The sequence below is a fragment of the Rhipicephalus sanguineus genome, chromosome 4 (assembly GCF_013339695.2).
Source record: "Rhipicephalus sanguineus isolate Rsan-2018 chromosome 4, BIME_Rsan_1.4, whole genome shotgun sequence".
Classification (NCBI taxonomy): domain Eukaryota; kingdom Metazoa; phylum Arthropoda; class Arachnida; order Ixodida; family Ixodidae; genus Rhipicephalus; species Rhipicephalus sanguineus.
In genome coordinates, this window is record NC_051179.1 from 174,761,231 (window position 1) to 174,773,590 (window position 12,360).

Sequence of the window (12,360 nt, forward strand, 5' to 3'; positions counted from 1 at the left end):
CCTGCCCTCGCTGGAAAACTGGGGAAAAGATAAAAGAATGTCACTGTCTTTAGCTTTAGTCTGGTGGCTTAGTCGGAGAAGTGTCGGCTTGAGTAGCGGAGTTCAAGCAACATTTATTGTTTCGCAGCGTGGTATCGCAGTATCTTGTATCTCAAGATACACGATACATTCTTCAATGTATCGGAAATACAGATACTGATACACGTCTCACGAGACGTATCGCGATACAGATACAAGGTATCCAAAGAGTAAACAGATACAAATACCAGTGCTGAGCAGTATTGAAGATACATGCATCTTCGATACTGCCCAGTCCTTGTGCACTTACGTGATGACTGATCAAAAAAGCAGACATAATGAACGAGAGAGGAGATGAGAAGAAAGTTGGAAGAAAGGCAGGGTGGTTAGCTAGGGCTGAGCCCGGTAGCCCACCTAGCGCTGGAGAACTGGAGAACGGAAAAAAAATATTGAGAAAGGAAGAGAAAAATCACTGCTGCCACCGACGCAACTGTACCGCGCTTGATACTACAGACGGTGAATCAGTCTGGTATCCTTATGTAATCAAAGCAGCGTTTTCCTTGCCTTTCCGAACTGCCACGGGAAGTTGCATGGCCCCAATATTGTGTAGATGGTGAAATCGTTTCTGTCCAGGTAATGTATATGTAATGTGCAGAGGTGAAGCCTCATGTTGGCTTAAGACGCAGACAAGAGGCTTCACCTTCACGACGGCCCGAATTCCTGAGCAATCCTTCGACGTAACCCAAGTCTTCCCGCTCGCCAACAGCAACAGCTCCGATGCCTTCTGAAGGAACACACGGACTCTTTCTTGTTGTCATCGTGGGTCCGACAAGCGCCCCTTGCTAAGCACCGTATCATAACGAATGAAAATGTTCGACCACTCCGTTAGAGTCCCTACGGGGTTTCGACGCGAGAACCGGAGGCCATTAAGGAGGTCCCCAATAGTTGCCTCGACAGCGCAGTCGTTGCACTTGGCGCTGTCGGCCATTTGGACGTTAAATGAGAAGGCGTTGGTGAATTCTACACCCAGACGCAGACGGCACAGCAGTGTATCTTCCTCGCGGGAAATACCAGGTAGCAGCCGCACTCGTAGAGATCGGTGGCCTTGCTGATTTGCTGTTCAATCACAATATATTTACTGCGTGATTCCGAATGTAACGGAGTGATCAGTACGGATTTGGACTTGTGAGTTTACACGCCCATTGTTCTTGTTGGCCAATTTGTCTGCCTTCTTACTCTTCATGTTCATGCAGTAAGGCATAGAAGGCTTAAGTCAAGGTACCTCTATGACCAAACGTTGCCACACAGGCATCTTGACTACAGATCGACCACGTATTGTATGTTCATAAAACGTTGATATTGCCACACACGCTCCTTTCTTTCGATGTTTGATATTACCGGCCCATCGCACGTGTAGCTGTGGCCTTGCGCAAACCGCGCCAGAATGTCTGGGAACATTCGAGATTCTTTCAGGATCATATGTTAGGCTTGGACGCACAAACGCGAACAGCTGAGTTTATTCACGAACTAACGAGGCCAGCAGCGATAAGGCTCGGATGCTCGATGCCGCATGTGTAAATGCCGACGCGCATTGCCGCGGTTCAGATTATCGGCGGCCGATGCTCTCTTCGCCGCTCTCAGTGTAAGCGTGTATCGCTTGTAGTTTGACTTCTCGTTTGCCGGGCACAGGTTCGCGCAAATAAAAAGTTGAGTCTTGAACAAGCCGACTGCTGCCTACGTCCACGTCACGACTCCCTGGCATCTCGTGGAGGTGCTGCTTCGTCCATGTTCCGGACGCCCCGATCAGGCCGTGAGCCCAGCTCAAATCGCGAAGATGGCGCTAAAGACCACCCGGATCGTTGAACCAGCCCTCCCCGAAAACACCAAACAGTCTAAGACCTAACGTCGACCGCCAGGACGATGACAACCCCTGTGCCGCCTACACCGATCGTGCTCTAGCAGCCTATGGAGCCGCCAACATTCCGCGGATCATCACTCGAAGGCCCTGAAAGCTGGCTGGAAGCGTATGACCGAGTGGCCGCTTTGAACCACTGGGGCCACGACGACAAGCAACGGCATGTCTATTTCGCTTTGGAAGACGCCACCAGGACCTTGTTCGAGAACCAAGAACGAAGCCTGACAACGTGGGACATTTTTCGCACCAGGCTCCTTGCGACTTTCACAAGCGTCGTCCGCAAGGAGAGAGCCGAAGCTCTGCTACAAACCCGTGTCGAGCGGCCAGTGATTCCTCGTTGCACTCTAAATAAAGTTTATTACCTACCTACCTGCCAAATGAAAACGCGGCATTCTTCACGGAAGAGATGACCAGACTGTTTCGCCACGCAAACCCTGCCATGCCCGAAGAGAAGACAGTTCGCCCCCTCATGCGATGAGATAAGGAGGAGCCTTTCGCAGTAATCACGCGGAACAAACCGACCAATGTCCAATATATTGGTTCTGAAGCGACGACTATTGAGAAGATACTGGACAAGCGCAACCGGCAATACAGTCGTTGTTTGACGCCACACTTCAATGAAATACAAGGGCTCTGCTCCACCGATCTACGTGAGACGATCAGAGTGATCGTGCAAGATGATGAAAACATTCCTTTATTAAAATTTAAAGAAAACGGGGAGGGTCCCTATTTTGGGAAGGGCTGCGAAACTTACTGCCTCCAAAGCAGCCTCAAGTGGATTCCATTGCGGACGTCGTGCGCCAGGAGAGCCAGCAATCTCTGGGCATTCCTCAGCTATACTCGTGGACAACTTTTATTGACAATGAAGGGAAAGCTACGGGGGCGGAGCGTCTGCACATGTAGTGCTACGCGAAGTAGTCCGGTTTGGCGCGCGTCTCGTAACGCCGTGCAAAGTGATGGCTAGTGTTGCATTTCCACGCAAACGCTGCTTAGCGTCTAACGTACGGGTAAAAGGCACGACTTTTTCACGCACGCAAAAACTCAAAGTGACGACGTATGAAGTAACAGAAATGCAAAAAGCTCGCTTGTGTGCGCTGCGTTTAGTCTCAAAAAGCTACATGTAGAAAATGAAGGAGTATTTTATATATCTCACGCAGAAAATACGGACGCAGTTGTGGGACTACATTTATTAGCGGTAGGATACGTGCATTGTGGCTCTGTAGCCTTCGCTTCATTGCCAAGAAAAGTTGTCCGCGAGTATAGCAGAGCCGCCGCCTGCGGTTGCGGCTGTGCTAGGTGAGAAACGCTTAGAGACCACCCAGAGCTACGCTGCTGCAGCGCGCCGTTACGGTCCTCCTCCGTGCCTACGTGAACACGCCGCTGCCGCCGCAACTGACGCCGTACCGCCCATATCAGTGGCGTACCAACTCGTTCACGATTGGGGGGGAGGGGGGGGGGGGGCTGGCGTCACTCACTCTGTCCGCCATATATATATATATATATATATATATATATATATATATATATAAATAAGGCGTTTAGGAGTAGCACTGGTTTATAAAACAGAGGAACAGTTACGATAAGTTACGTGCTAATGGCGGAACCAGCCTAAGCGCCGAGACAACCAAACGTCTTCTTCTTTTCCACCTGAGTGGTACCCTCTGCCTTTCCGAGTAGCACTCATCTTCTTCACTACATTTTCTTCCCCTCCGGAAAAGAGCCATCCTGGCGACTTAGGGGCAGGAGACGACAGATGGGTCGTAATACGGTTTCAGGCGGTCTATGTGAACAGTCTCACGTCCACGGCGTCGTTGATCAGAGGACTGCGCAAGCGGCTCCACTACGTAATTCACAGGTGATGTTTGTTTGACCACACGGTAAGGGCCGTGATACTTGGAGAGAAGTTTCGTTGACAGACCAGGGCTGGTTGATGGGATCCAAAGCCATACAAGTTGATCAGGGGCATAAGAGGCCGGAGGCGTCGAGCTATCGCGATGGTGTTTCTGGCGTTGCTGGTCAGCAGTAGTGAAGGAGCGGGCAAGCTGGCGACACTCTTCCGCGTATTTAGCAGCTTGTGACACCGTCGTCGACTCAGCCACATCAGGGCGGTAAGGGAGGATGGTGTCTAGCGTGCAGGAGGGCTCGCGTCCGTAAAGGAGGAAGTATGGAGAGAATCCAGTGGTTGTCTGTACTGCAGTATTATGCGCGTACGTCACAAAAGTGAGAACACGGTCCCAGTTGGAGTGGTCGGAAGCGACGTACATTGACAGCATATCCCCTAATGTTCGGTTGAATCGTTCTGTCATGCCGTTTGTTTGAGGGTGGTACGCGGTGGTGGTCTGATGAATGACATGGCATTCCTTTAGAAGTGATTCGACTGCGTCCGACAAAAACACGCGTCCTCGGTCGCTGAGCAGCTCACGCGGTGCACCATGACGTAGAATGATTCGATGCAATAGGAAAGAACCGACGTCACTTGCCGATGCAGATGGCAACGGTGAAGTTTCTGCATACCGCGTAAGGTGATCAATGGCGACGATTATCCAGCGATTTCCAGCAGGTGTGATTGGAAGAGGTCCGTAGAGATCTATACCAACACGGTCGAATGGTCTGGCAGGACATGGCAAGGGCTGTAGTGGAGCTGGAGAACGGGAAGCTGGATTCTTCCGGCGCTGGCAAGCAATACAGGAACGGACGTAGCGGCGAACGAAGCGACACATTCCGCGCCAGTAGAAGCGTTGTGATAGGCGGGTGTAAGTTTTTAACACTCCCGCATGCGCGCAATGTGGGTCGGCGTGAAAGGAGGCGCATATGTCCGAGCGGAGATGTGTGGGAATAACCAGGAGCCATCGGCGTCCTTCAGGGAGATAATTTCGTCGGTATAGCAAACCATCGCGGATAACGAAGTGCTGTATTTGACGGCGCATACCTCTAGGGATGGGTTGCGAGGGAGGCCGACGCAACAAGTTAAGAATTGAAGCAACCCATGGATCCTTCCTTTGCTCCAGAAACATGTCGTTGACACCAAGTGCAGATACGTCGTGTGTAGGCGGAGGCGGCGACTCGTCACTAGATGGTAGGGGTGATCGGGACAGAGCATCTGCGTCGGAATGTCTTCGGCCAGATCGGTAAATGACGTGAATGTCGTACTCCTGGAGCCGAAGTGCCCAACGGGCGAGGCGGCCGGAAGGATCTTTTAAAGAGGAAAGCCAACATAATGCATGGTGGTCTGTAACCACGCTAAATGGGCGCCCGTAAAGATAGGGTCGGAATTTGCCTATTGCCCATATAATGGCCAGACACTCTTTTTCTGTAACGGAATAGTTGGCTTCCGCTTTTGTGAGCGCACGGCTGGCGTAGGAGACGACGTACTCATCAAATCCAGGCTTACGCTGGGCGAGCACAGCACCGAGACCGATACCGCTAGCGTCCGTGTGGATTTCTGTCGGAGCAAGTGGATCAAAATGTCGCAATATTGGAGGTGATGTAAGAAGGCGACGGAGTGTGGCAAATGCATCATCACACGCCGATGACCATCCCGAAAGATCGCGGTTGCCGCGAAGAAGTTCAGTCAAGGGCGATATGATGGAGGCAAAGTTGCGGATAAAACGACGAAAATAAGAACATAGGCCGAGGAAGCTGCGAAGTTCTTTCATCGTCTTTGGCTTAGGGAACTCTGCAACGGCACGAAGTTTCGTCGGATCCGGACGAACACCATCTCTAGAGACGACATGGCCCAAAATTAGGAGTTGTCGGACGCCAAAGCAGCACTTCTTTAAATTGAGCTGTAGACCGGCGGAACTGAGGCAAGTCAGCACTGTTTCGAGGCGCTGAAGATGTGTTGAAAAGTCACGGGAAAATATGACAATGTCGTCTAAATAGCACAGGCAGGTTTGCCATTTCAGGCCACGGAGGATGTTGTCGATCATGCGCTCGAAGGTGGCAGGCCCATTGCATAGCCCGAATGGCATGACGTTAAATTCGTATAAACCATCGGGGGTGACGAAAGCCGTTTTTGGGCGATCAGCCTCGGCCATCGGAACCTGCCAATAACCGGAGCGCAGGTCTAGCGACGAGAAGAACTCGGCGCCTTGTAAGCAGTCGAGCGCATCGTCTATGCGAGGTAACGGGTAAACATCTTTGCGTGTGATCTTGTTCAACCGGCGGTAGTCGACGCAAAATCTTATTGAGCCATCTTTCTTCTTTACTAGAACAACCGGCGAGGCCCATGGGCTGTTAGAGGGCTCAATAACGCCGCGCTTCAGCATGTCGTCAACTTGTTCTGCGATGACACGGCGTTCAGATGCCGACACACGATACGGACGCTGACGTAAAGGTGCGTGAATGCCAGTGTCGATTTGATGACATACAGTGGAAGCACGGCCCAAAGTTGGTTGCTGGTGGTCGAAGCTTGTGCGGAAGCGCTCGAGGAGGGCGATGATGTCGGCGCGCTGCTGGGCCGTAAGGTTGCTGTCGATGCATCGCGAAAGTGCTTCGGTGAACGATGGTTGAGAGGGTAACGTGGAGCAATCAACGGCGTCGATATGAAGCGGATTCGAGTGATCAGGAACGACATGTGCACACAAGGGATCAATGTCATCTGCAAGGCCTAGCCACTCTCCGCGCAGTAATTTGGAAGGCGAGGGAAACGGATTAGAGACATAAATTGCACTTGATCCATCGCGAATAGTGAGAACGGCGAAGGGAATCAGGAAGCACTTGCGCCGGACAGCGGTTTCAGAAGGCGTAAAAAGGACAGGTGAGCCAGTAGAGATGTCGCACGAAAGCGGTACTAGCGCGGATGAGAAAGGGGGTATCGGTGTGTCGGCAGCCACAAAAACTTTTACAGGTGAAGGTGGCGAGTCGACCGCAGCAGATGCACACAACGGCGAGAACTCGACTTCGGCACGGGCGCAGTCGATGAGAGCATGATGAGTGCAGAGAAAGTCCCAGCCCAGTATAATGTCGTGGGAACACGTCGGCAACACAACAAACTCGACAGCATAAATAACGTCTGCAATCGCAACGCGTGCCGTGCACGCAGCGAGAGGGCGAATTCGTTGCTCACTTGCAGTGCTCAAAACGAAGTCGTGAAGAGGAGTCGTTACTTTCTTGAGTCTGCAGCAAAGTTTCTCATTCATTACAGACACTGCGGCGCCAGTGTCAACCAGTGCTAAAACAGGGACACCTTCAACGGAGACAGCAACGACATTAGACGGCGAAAAACAAGGTCTTGTAGAGTTCGAAAGCTGCGCAGTTCTTGCCTCCGGAACTGCGGCTTCTAGTTTTCCTCAGGGACAGAAGGAGGGCGTCGTAGCATAGGGGAAAGGGAACGGCGCCGAGGTGAAGGCGACCGGCGTCTGTTGAAGTTCTGGCGAGTCGAAAATGTGTCCATGGCGGCAGGCGGGCCAGATGGAGCAGTCTGAGGTCTCGGCGGGAAATCGTAACTGTTTGGCCGCACGTCGTCACGTAGGAGAAACTCACGCCGTCGGCAAAACCGTGCTACGTGACCCGCAAAACCACAGGCGTAGCATATGGGGCGGTTGTCTGGAGTGCGCCATGGGTTTTGAAGGCGTGATGGTGTTGGTCGGGAGAACGGACGGGCAGCGTGATGCACAGGTTCAGGCGGTGCGGCAAAGGTGCGCGCGGGAACGTAGGAGTTCGCGACAGGCAAACGTCGGGGTGCGGTCAGTGCTTCAGCATAGGTCAGCGGAGCAGCCACTGGTGGTACATGGGCTGCGGGCAGCACCTCGGATACTTGCTCCTGAACGACACGCTGTATCGATGGCGGCAAAGTAGATGGGGCAGCTTCAAAGGTGTAAGGTACAAGAGACAGCTGGCGCGCGACCTCCTCGCGTACAAACTGCTTGATCTCAAGGAGCAAGGCAGAATGGTCTTCCGCAATGCCAGCCGACGTTAAAGCGGAGATCGTTGCACATGACGCACTGGCGCGACGAGTGGATTCACGCTGTTTCCAGAGCTCGTCATAGCTCTGACAGAGTTGGATTACGTCAGAGACCGTTTGCGGGTTCTTGGCGACAAGCATCTGAAATGCGTCGTCACTCACACCTTTCAAAATGTGTTTGATCTTCTCGGCTTCCGTCATGGCCGAGTTGACACGCCGGCAAAGGTCGACCACATCTTCGATGTAGCTGGTGTAATTTTCACCATTTTGCTGAGCTCGAGCGCGCAAGCGCTGTTCGGCACGTAGCTTGCGAAGCGCTGGACGGCCGAACAGATCCGCGAACGCCGTTCTGAAGGCCGACCAGGTGGGAAGATCCCGCTCGTGATTACGGTACCACAGACTGGCGACGTCGGTTAAATAAAACTGGACGACGGTAAGCTTATGCGCATCGTCCCATTTGTTGTGCTTGCTCACCCGGTCGTACTCATCAAGCCAATCTTCCACGTCCTTGTCATCGGTACCGCTGAAGGAAGGTGGGTCGCGTTGCCGAATGGGGCCGGAACAGACAACAGGCGGAGTAGTTGAAGCCGAGGCGGCTACCTGCTGATCTTCGTCCGTGGACATGGTAGAAACTGGAGGCAACGTACGGTTTCGAAGTTCCAGGATTATGGAGTACCCAGCACCTCCACCAGTTAAAATAAGGCGTTTAGGAGTAGCACTGGTTTATAAAACAGAGGAACAGTTACGATAAGTTACGTGCTAATGGCGGAACCAGCCTAAGCGCCGAGACAACCAAACGTCTTCTTCTTTTCCACCTGAGTGGTACCCTCTGCCTTTCCGAGTAGCACTCATCTTCTTCACTACAATATATATATATATATATATATAGAGAGAGAGAGAGAGAGGGAGGGAGGGAGCGAGGGGGGAGGGAGGGAGGGAGGGAGGGAGGAAGAGAGAGAGAACTGCGTTTGCTCTCAATTTGACGCGATTTTTTCTATTCATAAACATGTCTGAAACCAAGGAAGAATCTGCACAAAGATATTGTGCAGGCCCCCCTCCGGTTACTCCGAGTAAATAGCGTACGTAAACTGTGTTAGCCCAAACTTTCTTTGAAAAAATGTGGGCGATTACAACGTTAAACTACCCCGCATTGCTCCTTCCGTATAGGCCGTTAGCTCTTTATGATTGGCCGAAATTTTCTGGGTCATGCTCACAGCACCTGCTCGTAATACGACGCAACAAAGGACGCGTAAGTGATCCACCGCGTAATTACCACTCACGCATGACTACGTAAAAAATATTTAACTATTTTCAATACGGCGTATTGTTCGACAGTGGTTCTTCCCGACTCGTCAAAAAATTTCGGTGAGTCATAAAATCGCCTCCTTGTTACGCGAAGTCGCAAGTCGGTGAAAACTTGCGGCGTTAAAATAAAGTGTGCACAATGAGCAGCGCATTACTGTTCTGAACAATAACGATATTTTTGGGGGGGGGGAGGGGGAATAACCAGACAGTGTCTCATTCTGAACGTAATTCAAAAAGGCTGCCCACCAATCGCATTAGCGGCTACCTATAGCAGCGGGCGAGATGGAATCACATGTGTATAACAGATACTTTCAGTTGCAGTATAACGACGTTGAGCTGTTTTTGCGCGTATACAACACGCTGTGAACTCATCGTTGGTGACAGAGAGGTAGACAGAGAAATAAACATTATCAGGAACAGACGCAATCCTTCGCAGGTGGGCAGCCTTCTTAGTCCAGAAAACCGTGGATGCTGATCAAAGACGCAACATTTGGCATTGTGAACTGATGGTTTAGCTATACGATGGGAAATATTTCCATTTAATATTTTATAGGAGAAACTGCTGAATCCAACTTGGCCATGCCTCTCATTCGTAAATGCTCGAAGAGAGCTCAGCAACATAGTCATGTCGATTAACGCGAAAACACACACGACTCAAAGCGAACAAGACAAATACGCTATACATAACACCAGGTGACGCTCTCGAAAGCATTTACGGTGAAGAACTACGACGTAGCTGGTCATGCCAAGCACAAGGCACCTAACTCGATGGCAGCTTCCATGATGCACCATGGGCAGGTACTGCCTGAGCCCGCTCACATGCGCTATAGTCATCATTACCATTCTGTTATGTAGGAGGATTGCGGAAGCCACCGTATCATTTTGTCACAATCATCACCGCAAGTGTCAAAGTTTGAAAACGTCACTTTCTTGAAACTCTATGTAAATGTGGACAACAAGCATAGCGGAGAGTGTTTCCTGGTAAAGTAACGCCCACCAAACCATACCGATTTCGTGAATGAGTTTAACGCTGCAAATTGGACATTTTGCTGCAGCTGCATTTTTTTGTATCACAGGTGCGTAACCTGATGCCGTATGGCACGACGAAAGCCGCCTTGGACCACTTGACAAGATACGCGGCGTTTGGTAAGTATTAGCCAAAGTATCTCGTGCAACCTATGTTACTGGTCAACGCGGGAACGAGGTTATCGTCCCGACAGCTACACATACGGGTCCTCCTACACAACCGTCCGTACGACACAGCTGTAAACAGCTACGACATTAAGGTACGAATTTTGTCCGGTTAGTTACGGCATACCTGTCAACAGGCAGCAGTCGCTGCCTGGGTCTCCCTCGATCAGTTTCCATGTTCTTCTCAGTTACCGAGACGAATGCGCAAGTGTTTGTCTAACCTCTCAGCTAACGGTCTATTTATCGGGACAGCTGGAATTATCCAAAAACCTCACAGCCCATTCAGAGTAGTGGTGCAACCGCTAGGCTAAGCCGGCTTGCAGCATGTTCACAGGGCCTTTAACGGATATTTAGTGGAGCTCGGTCATGAGATACCCGAGGCAGAAAACAACGTCAAAATGCAATATATATTCAAGCGAAGCTTGTATCGTCTGACCTGTGTAGCTGGTGATGGTGGCGTTCCTAAAAACCCTCCTCACCCACAGCTGGTGCCAACCAAAGAAATAATAAATAAAAGAAAACTTTCTTTCGGGGCTGGGGTTTGAATTAGGGTACCCTTTCTAATAGGCTACTGTACTGTGTTCGGTAATACTTAAGCACTCCAATCCTGCTTTCTCGGGCGCATGCGCGCACTGTGAGGGGGAGCTTTGTCACACCTATCACATGGTGTGGGCATGAGCCTCCAATCCTACCGACCCCTACAAACCCATCTGACAGTACTGGGAAGCCGTCATGCTCGGCTGCTTCGACCTCCAATCCCAACTGGGACTGGCGGCTAGAGCCGGGGCCGCCGCTGAAGCTACAGGGATAACGCTCTAAGCGTCCCTTCCAGTGTTTGTGAGGGGCGGCCCCTTCCGACTTTCCCCATCCACACATCTCAATGTAAATAGATGAAGAAAAGATTTACACCAGCACCACCCATGCTTGTCCGATGTGAACTGAACTGAAGCACACGAATGTGTTCTACCGACGATGCAAAAAAAAAAAAAATTGGGAAGCAGTGCAACTGCTATGGGCGCTTCATTGAAATATTTCGAGTTGGCGATCTAAAAGCGATCTGCTGGACAACGCGTAAAGTCGATATCAGAAATTGCACATTTCAGAAAAAATTCGACCTCAATAAAATTGAATTATGACTTTAAGAAACCGAATTTCCATTTTCGCGTCATGGTCCTTCCGTTGGGCCGTTCTGGATGCTGACGAAGACTGGAAAGAACATGAAAGACGCCACACCGATTCCGCTCAAAAACAGCGTTCCGTAGACAGCCACTACCTATAAAGACAGAAAAAAAGGAAAAGGGAAAGGGAGAAGGAAAGAAAGAAAAGGAGTACGTCAGGCATTCGCACGCATGCCTGCCCCATTCCCCCGATAGGAGATAGGCTTCCGAGTTTTCTTTTTTGTTTTTCTTTAATTGTAGACTTCGAAGAGTAATGGAGGATACCACCATTGGCTAAAAGCTATTGAAAAAACAGCTTTACTGGACCGATGGTCCGCTACAAGGTGGATGCATGGAAAGGATGGCAACATTCTTAGAAACCCAAATAAATAATTATTTACATTATTGCACAGGACAAGAGCGGAATAATGTAGGGGTTTTTGACCGGGCTAGTCGAAATAATGCAGACTAACAGAAAACATGTTCAATATATTAGAAGAAAGAAATGTATGCAAGGTTTACAAGAAAGCAACACAACTGCCTCCGATAAATGATAACGAAAAAATTGGCGAAGTTTGCACTAAGCATTAAGCTGCGCAAGGCTTGACACAGCGAAACTGGAAGATTGTGAAGACTAACGTGCTTGCTTCTAGGTTGTTTCTAGGCCTTAGCTAGGTGATGAGGGTTGTTTCTAGACTGCTTCTAGGCCGTTGCTAGGCTTTAGCTAGCTAATGCTAGCTTGTTTCTTTCTTGATTCTCAGCGCAGAGAAGTTCGAGTTAAACCACAGACAGTCCCGGGCACCACACCCATATCCAAACTACAGAGACAGAAACTCGGGCTCAAACCAAGCATTCGCACCTCTCATAGA

At 50.5% G+C, this 12,360-nt stretch overlaps 1 protein-coding gene across 1 annotated transcript in view; it reads left to right on the forward strand.

Annotated features, from left to right (window-relative positions):
* The window catches only part of LOC119390907 (protein FixR-like), a 90,119-nt gene that overhangs the window by 34,016 nt on the left and 43,743 nt on the right, over positions 1–12,360 (forward strand). The window contains exon 3 of the mRNA XM_037658612.2: positions 10,220–10,289. Within this exon, the coding sequence (XP_037514540.2) occupies positions 10,220–10,289 (70 nt within the window). The remainder of the gene's footprint in view (positions 1–10,219; positions 10,290–12,360) is intronic.